This window comes from Haliotis cracherodii, unplaced genomic scaffold, assembly GCF_022045235.1.
Source record: "Haliotis cracherodii isolate W230 unplaced genomic scaffold, xgHalCrac1.p SCAF_16, whole genome shotgun sequence".
Lineage (NCBI taxonomy): Eukaryota > Metazoa > Mollusca > Gastropoda > Lepetellida > Haliotidae > Haliotis > Haliotis cracherodii.
This window is the reverse complement of record NW_027266271.1, coordinates 29,875,207-29,892,013: the sequence shown is the minus strand read 5'-3', so window position 1 is coordinate 29,892,013 and position 16,807 is coordinate 29,875,207. Positions and strand designations below refer to the sequence as shown.

The 16,807-nt window shown below is 39.1% G+C and overlaps 1 protein-coding gene across 12 annotated transcripts in view; it reads right to left on the bottom strand.

The window, feature by feature from the left end:
• The window catches only part of LOC139464057 (anion exchange protein 3-like), a 124,833-nt gene that overhangs the window by 50,283 nt on the left and 57,743 nt on the right, over positions 1–16,807 (bottom strand). For all 12 annotated transcript variants that reach the window (XM_071245587.1, XM_071245585.1, XM_071245596.1 and 9 more), the window contains one exon: positions 538–584. In XM_071245587.1, coding sequence (XP_071101688.1) covers positions 538–564 — 27 coding nt within the window. In that variant the 5' untranslated portion in view covers positions 565–584. The remainder of the gene's footprint in view (positions 1–537; positions 585–16,807) is intronic.

Here is a 16,807-nt window from a genome sequence, read left to right as displayed (position 1 = left end):
TAAAAACAAGACGTATGTCAGTTTAAATCATTTAAATCAATCAAGCTGTAGAATGTACACTAGAATTTCTCCCATTTTTCAATAGTGATAAGAAATGCAACAAAAGGTCCCATATTTTATTCAATCTCTCAGTATTAGTTGAAACAGGGAATACCCCATCTTCACAAATACAGCACATGCTTCATGGCAAAGATTCCCAGGACTCAGGAATAACAGAGACAAAACCCTGGAATACATATGTGACAGACCTGAAGATGTTTTGCTTGTTTGTTTAAAAGCCACACTCAGCAATATTTCAGCTCTATGGCAGCAGCCTGTAAATAATCACGTATGGGCTAGACAATCAGATCAATATTCTGAGCAATGATCCATGTCAATAGGGTACGCTGACATGCCATCAAACAGGTCAATGAGTCTGACCACCCAAGACTTTAAGTTGCCTCTTGTGACCAGCATTTGTTGCAAGGGCCTATTCTAACCTGGAAACACCACGGGAGCTGAAGATGCAGGGGGGAGATTGGTTAGTGTTTGTCTTACCTCCTCATTCTTCCCTCGGTGAGCCATTGTCTGTCAGCTTGTGCAGTCTGAAACACAGAGTGAGTGAGTAAGTGAGTGTGGTTTCACGCCACTCTTGGCAATATTCTATCATTATAAATAACACACGGCAGGGGCTTCACACATATCATGTTGGGAATAAATCCTAGCCTTCGGCGTGACAAGCGATAGCTTTAACCACGAGGCTATCCCACAGCCTTGGAGACAATATATGTGCAACTTCTATAAGACATTCATGGAATAATCTCACGTTGACAACAGTTAATATCCAAACATATTTCTTACAGCTCCCACATACTAGTGTCAGCAACTGGTTCCAATGAAAAAAAATATCATTGTTTGAAAAATGATCAGTTATGAATGAGAAAAACAACAACATTAAACCATTCTATCTCTGTATCATTCGTGTAACTGACTTGTTTTCAATGTACTATGCAACATAAACACACAGACTAGGAACTAGGGCTGGGACGAGTCCAAATTTACTACCCGGGTACCCACCCCCCTTTTACCCAACCCTACCCAGGTACCTACTGTAGGCCTCAGGATGTTGTCTCAAAATGTCCGATTGGGAACATTTTTAGCATAGCCCTAGCAACATGTATTTAGATACATGTATTAAACGATCTGGTCATTCATACACTGAAGCTGAATTAAGTTATATCCTTATTCAACCATATGAAACAAATAAGAAGGAATGGGTGCATAGTCAGAAAGAAATGCGAACATCAGTGGCTTGTAGTGTAACCATAGAGATAATTTTTGTCATTAAACAATATATCACATGACTAACCATGGGTCCGGGTAGTCCTGTGGGTACCCGGGTCCTACTCAGTACCCACCTGACCCGGGTACCCGAGTTACCCTTCCCAGCCCTACTAGGAACACTACGACTTATCATGTTATTATCCCAATTATTGAATAGATGACTGATCATCTTTGTGATGTTAATGCCAACACATTTTTGCATCAGTGTCTGCTGTCCTGGGCAAAGGGTAGGTCAAAACATCGCCTTCTGAATGAGTGTGTGAATTGGCTTTAATGTTGCCTTAAACAGCATAATTCCAGTTATATCACCTAACTGTGGGAGAAAAGCCCGAAGTGATGCAGGATTCAGACATTTACCACTTCTCTGAAACCCACAAGCATGGCTATGGTGCCGACAAACCTAGAAACACAATTAGGGTAAACCAGGATTCGAACCCAGCATCATAAGTTTCTGGTGTGTTGAAGGGATGCAACTTGGCGCCCGAGATGACTGGGCCACCTGTGCACTCTGTAAGGTTCAGGTTTAGTTCCTGTGTACAACATTACAGCAATAGCATGACATTGTTTCATGTAAGGATCAGACAAACCAGAGATGACTGCAGTGACAGGATGTTTGGATGATGCAGCCGGCAATACACATCAAGCCACCCTGTACGATCCAGCAGCTGATCCTCTTTAATCAATCACATATAAGGAAAGGGGAGGTGAGTTCAGGTGAGTTGAGGTGGACTGTGATTTAAGGTCAAGACTATTGAACTTATATACTGACATATGTGTGTTGTATATGTCTGTATGCGAGTGTGTGTGTGTGTTGTGTGTTTGTGTGTTTGTGTGTGTAAGTATTGTGTGCATGTGTGTTTTTTGAGTGCGTGTGTGTGTTGTGTGTTGGTTGTATGTTCTTGTGTGTGAGTGTTGTGTTGTGTGCATGTGTGTGTGTGTTGTGTGTTTGTGTGTGAGTTGTGTGCATGTTGTTTTTTTTAGTGCATGTGTTTTGTGTTGTGTGTTTGTGTGTGTGTTGTGTGCATGTGTGTTTTTTGAGCGTGTGTGTTGTTTGTATGTGTGTGTTGAGTTGTGTGTTTGTGTGTTGTGTGCATGTGTGTTATGAGTACATGTGTGTGTTTTGTGCATGTGTGTTTTTTGAGTGCATGTGTGTTATTTGTGTGTGTGTGTGTGTGTGTGTGTGTGTGTGTGTGTGTGTGTGTGTGTGTGTGTGTGTGTTGTGTTAAGTGTATTGTATATATTGTCTGCGTGGGACACTGATAAAAAGAATGATGTCTGGTTAAACATTTACACCTCAACCGGATGATACTGAGGCCAATACAAAAACTAAAAGGATCTTCTCACTGGATAATACATACCACGAATAAGTCGTCACTTTCTATGACGTCAAAAACATGTCTGTTAATAACCACTATATAGGATGAAAGGTTCAGGTACAATATGATACTGTCTGTCCAAGTGATAAGTAGATGGCGATACATGTGTCCTGGGGGACAATAATCACGACACGTATCTGTGGCAATCTGCGGTGTCAGAATGAATGTGGACTTTCGTTCCCAACTTCCAAAGTGTCAGACAGTGTTTACAACAGCAACCCTCCCCGACACTCCACACCTTCACTGGGTATACCAAATGAAGTGATTGACATGGAAAACCAAACATGGATACAGTTAATTAGAATATTCTCCAACAAGAGCACACTGAACACAACCCAGGAGAGAGCGCCTCGACGTACAACATCTGAATTTGTCAAACGTGTGTCAACACTGTATTTTGCAAATGAGCAGTTCTTGCGCATAATTCAACCTACGTTCTTTCACATAAAACTAAAAAGAATTTGGAGCAAATATAAGCGTTGTACAATGTAGACACACTTCCTACTTGAGATCGACCAGGTTGTATCTTCCTGATTCAAGCTTTGTCCACGGTCCTAACACATACAAGCCATCACAAGTTGACTGCTGGATCAATAGCTGATACACAACACTGTTTACTTTTGTTTGGTGCAATAAATCACAGGTTGATCAATCTCCCAACTACAGCCACAATCTGTACACCTGTCATGCACTGTATATACTGGTACACACTGCTGTTCCAGGAAATCGGGCCAACACAAACATGTTCACTGAAATTTGCTGCAGACTTGAATAGGGCTGAATATCGGCCTCTGAGCACATCGAGATGTATCTCTGAATCCATTTCTTATGACAATAGCAACAAAGATGAGAAAGGCCGGTGATGACCCCATGAAAGATGACTGCCCAGATGTACAAGGACATCAGCTGAGTTCTACTTACAGTGTCATTCCTGACACACAGCAAGGTAACACCATCCTACGTAGTTTTATTGCCAGCTGCAATGTCATCCAGTAGTATTTATGATGCTCAGCTGTACACAGTCTTTAGGAGCTGGAAAGTAGCAGGAAAGTAGCATACTATCTCACTCCAGCACTCAACATGTGCTTGGCAGAACTATTACCATGTCCAGTGGGCATACAAGTACAACTATGATTGCTATTTAATGTCTTTAACATCCCATAATTCCAAATGATCTTAAGAAATATCCATTCCCTAAAGTGGCTATTGAATTGATAAGTATACTTGATGATCATTTGTATTGTATTGTGAGTCACCACATGTGTATAGTATTATCTCTGTAAAAACTACAGGATCAGGTGAATGAAAAGCAGATAACAAACGTGGCCATTGAAACACAATGAACCACCAAACACGATGACCAACTGTACTAGCTGCATGCAAGGCATTGTCTCATTAAGACATTTAAATAACGGTGTGTAATTGTCTCGTAAAATAAGCCTGAAAATAGCAATCAGTTGTATTGTTTCTCCCCGATCTGCCGGTGATTCAGTTAAAGAATACCCAATATTTTTAATCAAGAATCAATGTAAGCAATGTATCCGGGGCAGTGTTTGAAATAAACAAAGTCGCCAGGCTACCGTCAGGACCCACAGACATTAGAAGCTGCACAGCCTGACTAACCTCATCCGGCCTTCATTTAGAGAACTGCAGCTTGTTGTGACAAATACATTGTTCATGGATTTACTGCAGGCCCTGAGGACCCAGGTGAAGCTGCAGGCCCAACACGAGATGTACCTGTCACGGAAATACGGGCAGGCACTTGGGGGCTGCGGGCTTCAAAGCAATATGTCTGTTTGAATAAAAAAACTTTATCAAAATGGGAGATTGGACGTTACACTTATATCGGACATTTCTATCCTCGGAAATAAAGCGACAAAACCCTTTCCATATCCAATAGAAATTTCTGCATAAAGCAGAGTCGATTGTACGATTCCGACTATAACATGAGCATGTGTTTATGAATCACTATCAAATAGTAATGATACCAGGTGGCACCCATCACAAATACATGCAAAGGCAAGTCAATTGTTCACCTGAAAAAAACATGGGAACATATGGTACAAGTCAAAATAGGGAATTGCATCGTACATTATTTGTGTCACTGATGCATCAAATTTGGAAATGTCCTCCACATGTCCAGCATAAAACGTTTTGAAAGCTTTAGTGAAGCTCAAAGTTTGTAGTTTCAATAGTTGAACTCAAATCCATAATTATAATAAGTTTTCTTAGCATGTACAATGACAGGACATCAGTAAACTGTGTGGAATTACAGTGAACATCGCCACCAGACGGGGAGCCACTAAAATCATGACTGAACCCCTGGACTAGGAACTAGATAACCCCAGATCAATCACTGACAGGGCTTCGGGACAGGGTTGATGTCAGATTACTGCCCTTCTATAGCAGTGTGCAGGTGTGTGTGTGGCGGCTTGTACCAGTCGGACTAAACCAACATGCCTCTTTATGCCTTGTCCCCTTATCTTTCATCACCCTTGAGCTAAGGGACACAACTCCTACACAAGCTGGCAAACAGCTCCAAAGTCAACAATGGATAACTTCATATCACATTTTCATAACACTGGATGTACTCTAGCAAAACCACTGTCATCATATGTCCTGATTCTTCATTTGAAAGGTTCTGTTTAAATGTTGATCAAGTCTATCAGAGTGCCTCATCACGATCAATATCACAGATAAGTTGTAAGGCAAATAGTACATGAGGTTAAGTCTGAAATACAACTGTGTACATGACATCTGAAAGTGATATCACACAGATCCCAAATCCAAACAGTCGCATGTGAAGCTTGTGACCGAGTGACAGATCAGTGGACGACCCTGAGGCTGCAGCAAAGACGAGGATTAGTCAGCAAGACTGGCGCCATCAGGGGTGAATGTCCTCCAGAAACACTCTACAAGCTCCAATAGGTACACTCCAAAGACACAAACTGTTTGGGTACAGTACTTGGAATGTTCTGTCCCAATAAACTATGTATCCTACTTGCTCCACTCCAAATACATATATAGGTCATTTGGGGAATTCCCAATTTCTTGCTTTTAACATGCATTTGGAAATGACAGCTGCAATATTTGTTACGTGTGTCAACAGCCAGGTGTACAGATTTTACGAGCCGGTCTTTCTTCTACACCCTCGTCAGACCTTTTTTGTTGTAAAATCCTTTACACTTGCAAGTGACATCTGCAGAAAAATTATTTTTACAAATTCACAATAAAATATGTTATTGACAGAAATATGAAAACAGAAAACTGATAATTAATAGTATAATTAAAAAAGTCTGAAGGGTGACATCGTAACACAACCGTTAAGGAGAGCTGACCTCCTTCGCGCCTCCATTGGAAACAGAAACATGAAACTGAGTTTGTCATCCAAGGTCTTTAGTGTAACATTATAGTGTTTGTACTGTATCCGAGTATGCCTCAACTGTTGTTATTTACTGAATTATAATGGTGTAAATGGGTCATTTGAAACCTCTAATAAACATGGTAACCTTTCTTCTGTACATTCCACTCAACAATCAGCTGTGAAGCAATGTAAGCATGTAATCGGCTGTAACACTTATACTGGGAAGGTTACTTAAGGATGTCTGTGAATATGTAATTTTTTCAATTGACAAATATGGGTCCCTGTACTAAATATGGGTCCCAAAGCAAAAATAAATGTGATCCAGGTCCACGCCCCACAATCACACAAGTTACCCAATCCGACCATCAGCTATTCAACAGTCAGCTCTTATGACACGCATTCTGGGGACTTGATCTATGTAGCAGTCAGTTGATGTGACACAACTGAAATCAAGGGAAACCCTTCATGGCAATCAACAATGATCAGGCCTTTATTGAAATCTTCAGTGAACATTACTTACCAAGTTTGTATACTGTTGTTCTTTATTTTCTTTAGGAAATCTCTAGTGAATACTAATCGACTAATTGTCTCTCAATGACAACCTAATCAAATCACAAAATTGCTTCAGAGTCTGGGGATTCAAGCCTTCATCTTCGCATCTGCTACATATACTGAACTGCAAAAGAAACATCAAGTAAGATTGCATGAAAAGTTGTCATTTAAGTATCTGGGTAAACCCATCCCGGCAACGGCCATGGCAACTCGATACAAGTGAGTTCCGTGCAAATTGAAATGCACATACATTGCCCCATTTCTTGACCAATAAAAATCCATCCAGATCGGATAACATTCATTCGTTATTGAATTGCTAGCACATGCCAAGATTGACAAGAAATCAGCGACACCTAGCCCTTGGATGATTGCAAGCTGGACGAACCGCCCGGCAAGTAGCTAATCCACGTAAGGACCATATACAGGCTCATGCAACGGCACCAGACCATCAACACTACAGATGACCGACCACGTCGTGGAAGACCAAGGGTCACCACCCGATATCCGAATCATCAGATTGTGCGACAGCATCTTCAAGATTGCTTTGTTACTGCTGCGGAAACTGCTTGACAGACCATGGGGACACACCAGCGACACATTAGTGTGGACACCGTGCGTCGACGATTGACAAACAGACACCTCCACCATCACAGGCCACACCGAGGGCCCATTCTGTCACAACGTCATCGCCAGGACCGTCTTCAGTGGGCAACATAGCACCAGCATTGGCACCACCAGGATTGGCACCACCAGCAGTGGAGAAGAGTCTTCTTCTCAGACGTGAGCTGTTACTGTATCTCCACAGCAGATAGCAGAGAGAGAGTCTGGTGACGACGCTGTGGAGAACGTTATACGGATGCTTGTGTTGTTGAGAGAGACTTGTGGTTTGGTCCGAGCATCATGGTGTGTGATGGAATTGGTCTTGCATGGAGGGTCAGCCCTGTGGTCTTCCAGTACATCGGTCCACGGAGGGGCAATGGTGACACAGGAGCTTGGTACATTGATCAAGTCTTGAGACCACACGCTAAACCTCATTTGGCACGTCACCGCAACTACGAGTTTCAGCATGATTACACCCGTGCCCATACTGCGAGAGCAACAAGAGACCTCCTCCAGCAGAATGGCATCAGAGCTTGTGATGCCATTTTCTCAGAGACTAGTATTGTGTTTCACTTTTAGAACATTTGACACTGTAACTTCAACCTTGATGATCAGTTTTGCTAGGTTTCATCTTTTTAATATGTCTCAAAGTATGTTTACAGTGTTTGGACAAATAAGGTTTCTCATATATCTATCCATGGTAATGTTTCTTTTGTGGTTCAGTATAGTTTTACTTACATACAGTACACATCTGCTACTTTGTTTTACTTACACGCTGTACAAATCTGCTACATTGTTTTACTTACATACAGTACACATCGGCTACATTGTTTTACTTATATACAGTACACATCAGCTACATTGTTTTACTTACATGCAATAGACATCTGCTACATTGTTTAACTTACATACAGTACACATCAGCTACATTGTTTTACTTACAGTACACATCAGCTACATTGTTTAACTTACATACAGTACACATCTGCTACATTGTTTTACTTACAGTACACATCAGCTACATTGTTTTACTTACATGCAGTACACATCTGCTACATTGTTTTATTTACATACAATACACATCTGCTACATTGTTTTATTTACATGCAGTACACATCGGCTACATTGTTTTACTTACAGTACACATCTGCTACATTGTTTTACTTACATACAGTACATATCTGCAACACTGTTTTACTTTAATACAGTACAAAGCTGCTACATTGTTTTACTTACACGTTGTACATATCTGCTACACTGTTTTACTCACATACAGTACACATCTGCTACATTGTTTTACATACATACAGTACACATCTGCTACTTTGTTTTATTTACATACAGTACACATCTGCTACATTGTTTAATTTACATACAGTACACATCTGCTACATCGTTTTATTACATACAGTACACATCTGCTACATTATTTTACTTACATGATGTACACATCGGCTACATTGTTTTACTTACAGTACACATCTGCTACATTGTTTCACTTACATACAGTACACATCTGCTACATTGTTTTACTTATATACAGTACACATCTGCTACATTGTTTTACTTACATACAGTACACATCTGCTACATAGTTTTATTTACCGTACATATCTGCTACATTGTTTTACTTACAGCACACATCTGCTACATTGTTTTACTTATATACAGTACAAAGCTGCTACATTGTTTTACTTACAGTACACATCTGCTACATTGTTTTACTTACATACAGTACACATCTGTTACATTGTTTTATTTACATACAGTACACATCTGCTACATTGTTTTACTTATATACAGTACACATCTGCTACATTGTTATACTTACAGTACACATCTGCTACACTGTTTTACTCACATACAGTACACATCTGCTACCTTGTTTTACTTACATAAAGTACACATCTGCTACATCGTTTTACTTACAGTACACATCTGCTACACCGTTTAACTTACATACAGTACACATCTGCTACATCGTTTTACTTACAGTACACATCTGCTACATCGTTTTACTTACATACAGTACACTTCTGCTACATCGTTTTACATACAGTACACATCTGCTACATTGTTTTACTTACATACAATACACATCTGCTACATTGTTTTACTTACAGTACACATCTGCTACATCGTTTTACTTACATACAGTACACATTTGCTACATTGTTTTACTTACAGTACACATTTGCTACATCGTTTTACTTACAGTACACATCTGCTACATCGTTTTACTTACAGTACACATCTGCTACATCGTTTTACTTACAGTACACATCTGCTACATTGTTTTACTTACAGTACACGTCTGCTACACTGTTTTACTTACATACAGTACTTGTTATGAGCTGACTCAATCAGGAATCTCACTCGGAAGTGAACAATCCCTCGCGGCTACACATTCTACATGACTGTAAAAAGAGATGATGTGTGTTGATGTCAGGGGGGGTTTCCCCTAATAGCTGGGAAAACCCATCCACCTCACAGGAGCAAGGCAGTTACTATCCTTGCAGCTGATCACACCTTTTTCTTGAAATTGAGAAAAAATGTGCTGAATTAGAGACTGTGACTTGTTGAATATCACGCTCGACTATCCTCACTGGCATATTAAACTGCAGAAAAAGTAGGTTCTTTCACTTTACTTCTATGACTTAAACATTTATTAACAAAAATATCGACATCTTGGTTCTAGCTGGTTATTTTGACTGAATTCATCGTCCTTTATGCTTTTAGCTCAATGAAATGCAGTTTTAGCATCAATATTAAGAAACTGGCTATTAATGTGACATGTTTCATTTGGCTCCTTCATCACTATCAATCAATGAGGACAATTTGTGGAAAAGGTAACACGAGGAAAAGGTATTGTACAATGTTAAGGAATTGCAGAGGTGACATGTATTTCAGCGACAACAGGACCAGTGAAGAGGGAGAGGCTTGAATGCTTTGCTTTACCTTATTGCATAGAACGTAATCTTAATTTACAATGAAAAATATTTTAGAATTTTAAAAAAATAGAACTTCTAAAAAAAACAAATTTTAAACAAACAAATGATTTTTTCCCCAATTTTCCCGCTGATTGAAATAAATGTCTGTGGACATCTGACCACGATGGAGAAAAATATTTAAGTGTTCTCTCTTAAAACCATCAAAACATGGAATCCCTCCATGTATCTAACTGACTCCCGTTGAACAACATGAGGGTAGGACTGACTGATGACAATGATGTATCAAGTTAGGGGCACATTTATCTCAACATTGCTTCAATGAATAACAGCAATGGATATGTGCATTTCATTAAAATCATAAAAATATTTACAGTCCAAAGATTGAACAAATAGTAACAAATTACTCCTTAATTCAAATCATCCATCTTGAATAATGGCAATGTCAGATCAAAGAGATACACACAACACTGTCTGAGGCTGGTTTAACAGACAGGAGATCGTGTGACATGACAAACTGGGTATATATCCATATACCACACACGTTGTACACCAGCAGTGCTGATCTCCTGTTTCAAACTGGGAATCTCAAATGTCTGGTTTAAAATATTGCTTACCGGACATTTAAATTTTTCTGTCCGGACATTTTAAAAAGTATTGTCCGGACATTCTTAAATTTTGACCGGACATGATCAACAGTTAGGACTGAGCAGTTTCTGTCTGCAGTTGTAACACAATGAAGATTATCTACACTGACAAGCTTTGTTTGTTTTGATTGCTGTATATACATCGTACCTACATGATAGTCCAATCGGTCAATCACTGTAATAGGCAATAAACTGAGTTGACACTGATTAATCGAGGCTTAATTACTGAGAACATCTTGTTAATTTGATACATAAATACCTTGCATCATCGATGTACCTCATTATCCTCACAATGCTACGATACGTAACCTCAGACAAGAAGCGAAAGCGTGACGACAGCCAGTCGAACGGGGCAGATCTGTCGAGCGGATCTGCTAAACCCTCAAAGTCTGGACGATCATTTTGTATGTCGTGGCTAATGACTTTCACTTGGTTGACATACAATGAGGATTTGCAGATTTTATTGTTTTCAGTATAGTCGTATATTGAATCTCGATTGACCGCCATTTTGCTTTCTGTGACGATCGATATCAAATTTTTTTAAGGTCAATAATTAAGTACAGATGAAAAAAGTATTCAAATAACTATTGCTATCAACGATATTTTAGTATTTGTGATTATATTATCTGTCTTGTTTTTAAATAATCTTTAGTTTAAAAAAAACCTTTTCCCGTGAGGTCACGTGATAACCAAATATGGGATAATAGTCTCGATACAAATGTTACAACGCGTACACTTGAGCAGACTCATGAATATAACTCATGAATATTAATTAGACCGTTCACTATGTTAACAGATTGTTATTATAACAGAAACAAACATATGTTTTCCATGTACATCTAAAATGATATTATTTGTTATTAATTGTCCGGTGAATTTAACAATTTAAATTGAAACAATGCATAATTCATCATATTATCAATACGTAACAACTTGTAATGTGTGTGAAAAGTCGTCCTAAAATACGCTGCTTGAAGGGTGGCCTAAATGCTAATGTCCGATTGGGATTTTAAATTTTCCAGACCCCTGATATACACATATATCACACATGTTGTACAGCATGGCCAGCAGCGCTGATCTCCTGTTTCAAACTGGGTATATATATATATATACACATATATCACACACATTGTACAGCATGGCCAGCACTGCTGATCTCCTGTTTCCAACTGGGTATATATATATATATGCACATATATCACACATGTTGTACAGCATGGCCAGCACTGCTGATCTCCTGTTTCCAACTGGGTATATATATATATACACATATATCACACACATTGTACAGCATGGCCAGCACTGCTGATCTCCTGTTTCCAACTGGGTATATATATATATATGCACATATATCACACATGTTGTACAGCATGGCCAGCACTGCTGATCTCCATACCTCACTGACCAGAAACTATATCAACATGTCAGCGAGTTTTAGCAGCAATAATACACTGCACAGCAAATTGTGGCTTCTGTGCATTGTTTAATGCTGCATTCAGCAATATTCTAGCTATGTGGCAATGATCAGTATATAATTGAAGCTAGACAATCCAGTGATTGACATAATGAGCATTGATCCGCGCAATTAAGAATGATGAAATTATCAACCAAATCATCGAGCCAGACCACCAGATCCATTTGGTCGCCTACTACAAACATAAGGTTGCACATAATCCTACAACAGTGGGTCTACTACTTTACCCACTGAGATGGACATTATAAACCTATTACTGTGTTATCCTATATATTCAGCGTTAGAAAGTGGCACTAGTCCTGTAGTCCTTTCCTAACTGCCCAATAGTAAAGGTATCCTATGGACCAGTAGAAATTGGCCCATTTTAGGGGTTTTGCTCTATGTTATCATTATAAGAACTAGTGGACAAAAACTGTTTGTTTCTAACCCTGATATTGCATTAGGTAAAACACATCTGTGACATCATTCTATTGTTTGAACACTCCATTACTTTTCAGGAAGTTGTTTATCAACTATACAATCTTGAACCAACATTTGAATTATTTCCACTTGTTATAGACGGAACTATTTTTTACATTTATTGACGAGTAAATAATTTCAATTTCTTTCTTTTGTGTCGTTAGTGGGGTTCGCACTCGCATCATTTGATTTTCAATTATTATACCTAGGTTTTACAATTAACGTTTTATAAACTTGCCTCTTGAAATAAACACAATTGTTTTTTATGATTGGTTAAAAGTCATAATTCATTTTACATGAAAATTCCATGATGTGAATCAACCTCTCATATCGTGCTAACTATTGTAACCAACTGTTTTCCCACTGAGCTACCTGGGCAGGTGATGAGAAGTTGTTCAATTTTACATGTCAATACTCCAGCTGGTCCATGCTGCAAATGTTTTTTCTCTCGTATTGTTTCAATACAAGGTATATGAATGTTTTCTTATTCTATTCTGGTATTTCTTGCATTTAGAAGTTCATAAGCTGGATAAAACACGCCTCTAGCCATGTTCTTCCTTAAGTAATACATTCATAGAACGGAAAATTGATAAATTCCAATATCACAAATGCAAATGGAGCATTGAATAATTCACCAACAAGTTGCTTTTTTTCAAAATATTCCACACAAATAACCGTTAAGATATGGAACACAAAAATCCAATGAATCTCCAATGAAAAGGATCAAGTACTATGCAACACAATGATACTGCAATACTTACGACTACCTGTGATCTGACAGACAACAGACTGGGGTGATATTCACCCTGCACTCCAATTCACAAACCATTTCAAATACTGCTGATTTCACTGAATAAATTACATTATAAGTCACACCTGTCAACACCAAGATAAGACACTCCACAAGGGACTCCGAAAAATTATCAAATCTGTCCCATAACCTCTGACCTCTGACCTTTGACCTTATTTGTGTCTAGACATATTTTCTCAGTGACAACGCAGGTATGTTCGATGATCATGGAACAATACACGAATAATATACAGTCTATTACAAGAAGTTATCAAGCAATGGATGATCATGCATAAATTAGCCCACCAAGGTATAACTGACACTTTTTTCTTGTGTTTTTGAACACATTTGCCATCCTGACATTGGGTTATTCCACTGCATAGCTGGATGTGCCATCCACATGTTCCATGACATCTACAAACATGTTGCCCAGTGCACTAGCAAACATCTCCCAGCCTTCAGAATTTATGCCAGTCCACCAGCATGGACAAGAAGCTATCAAGTAAACATCCAATGGTAGTAGTCCTCATTGGCAAGCAGCTATTAAGGATTTTAATTCTGAAGGGGTGGTCGGGTAGCCTAGTGGTTAAAGCATTCGCTCGTCACGCTGAAGACCCGGGTTCGATTCCCGACATGGGTACAATGTGTGGAGCCCATTTCTGGTGTCCCCCGCCGTGATATTGCTGGAATATTGCTAAAAGCGGCGTAAAACCATACTCACTCACTCACTCATTTAATTCTGAACCAGTACTCGAAGCTTCAATTTTGCTACCAATCGAACTGAACTCAACTGACAGTAAATCATAGTAAACAGCTTTGTCTCACTCAAGCAGGAAGAGCAACAAATTCTGACAACTAGTGAAACAATATTTCCATTAGTCCTCTATACAAGTCTCGTAAAAGATGAGTTTCTAAGACTGATCACCTTAATGCTGGTGAATGTGTGGAAGAGTCCTAATGTGAAAGATATTAATATGGAATATTTAACATTTTGTTGAGGGGCGTGGATCAACAACACATTTTGTTTGTTTGTTTGTCGTTTAACGCGCCAATCAGCAATATTCCAGCCTCATGACTGCAGTTAGTTAATAATCGAGTCTGGACCAGAAAATCCAGTAGTTGATATATTACCATCAATCTACACAATTGGGATACGATTACACGCATCAACCAAATCAGTGAGCCTGACCACCCAATCCCATTAGTCGCCTCTTTCTACAAGCATAGTCACCTTTTATGACAAGCATGGATGGACAAGTATGGGTTGCTGATCATCAATTTTAACCTAGGTCTTCAAGGGAAATCTATCATGTGCTTCGACACTTGCGTGTTAACCTTGACCTTGGCAGTGTGACATACTGTACTGTTCATAGAGGTGCTTGCAACCTTGACATTGGTTGGTAGAAATGCTGTCCTAATGGTGTAAACGTGTATGACCTTGACCTTAGTGTCAGCATGACCTTCTGTGATGAGGTACAGATCCATTTCAATAGGTGTTATGAAACACAACAAATCAATCTACACAAATTGCTGCCCAAAATAACTTCCACTTGTGTGCAAACATCACAAGAAACACTGTTGGATTTGTATTGAAGATTAGTATTTCAGATTCAGAAGAGAGCACTGTCAGGACTACTATCATGAGACACTGAACCCATGACAGACATTTCTGTTTGTTGAGTGGATTACAGTACTGAAGTGCCAAAATTCATGTGTAGCCTGTCAGCTCTGATACTGGAGATGTTCCACTTCAACCAGGTGAATAACACCATCAGGGGCACAAACCACTACCTTATACTGCCAGACTCCGCCATCCATTTACTGCTGGGTGAACCGAGTCATATTTTGAACAAATTGCCCAACAAATATTACACAACAATGCATGACTACTGTTGTCTTTGCCTATGTATATATCACTGTGACTTGTAACCACTGGTAAATAGAGTTGCCTCACACGACAAGTCTAGATAACAGGGGACCAATTCTAAGCTGGAATCCCATCGGGGAGACAATCATAGCTGACTGGGGGCGATTCTCACTTGGAGTCTTAAGTCAAACTAGTATATACAAAATGATTTGTACAAGAAAATACAGCATATATATACGTTTTCAACTAAAAATCATCCACGAGACATGCAGGATGTGTTTTTGGTCCCTTGCTTGGCTTTTCATTTTACATGTAATATGCATGTATAACTCAGCATGTAACTACCTACACTATACACCACTAATCACAGGCAATATGCATGTATAACCCAGTATATTAAACTACCTACACAATACACCACTAATCACAGGCAATATGCATGAATAACCCAGCATGTAACTACCTACAATACACACCACTAATCACAGGCAATATGCATGTATAACCCAGCATGTAACCACCTACAATATACACCACTAATCACAGGCAATATGCATGTATAACCCAGCATGTAACTACCTACAATATACACCACTAATCACAGGCAATATGCATGTATAACCCAGCATGTAACCACCTACAATATACACCACTAATCACAGGCAATATGCATGTATAACCCAGCATGTAACCACCTACAATATACACCACTAATCACAGGCAATATGCATGTATAACCCAGTATATTAAACTACCTACACTATACACCACTAATCACAGGCAATATGCATGTATAGCCCAGCATATTAAACTACCTACACTATACACCACTAATCACAGACAATATGCATGTATAACCCAGCATGTAACTACCTACACTATACACCACTAATCACAGGCAATATGCATGTATAACCCAGCATGTAACTACCTACACTATACACCACTAATCACAGGCAATATACATGTATAGCCCAGCATATTAAACTACCTACACTATACACCACTAATCACAGGCAATATGCATGTATAGCCCAGTATATTAAACTACCTACACTATACATCACTAATCACAGGCAATATACATGTATAGCCCAGTATATTAAACTACCTACACTATACACCACTAATCACAGGCAATATGCATGTATAGCCCAGTATATTAAACTACCTACACTATACACCACTAATCACAGGCAATATGCATGTATAGCCCAGCATATCATACTACCTACACTATACACCACTAATCACAGGCAATATGCATGTATAACCCAGCATATCATACTACCTACACTATACACCACTAATCACAGGCAATATGCATGTATAGCCCAGCATATTAAACTACCTACACTATACACCACTAATCACAGGCAATATGCATGTATAGCCCAGCATATTAAA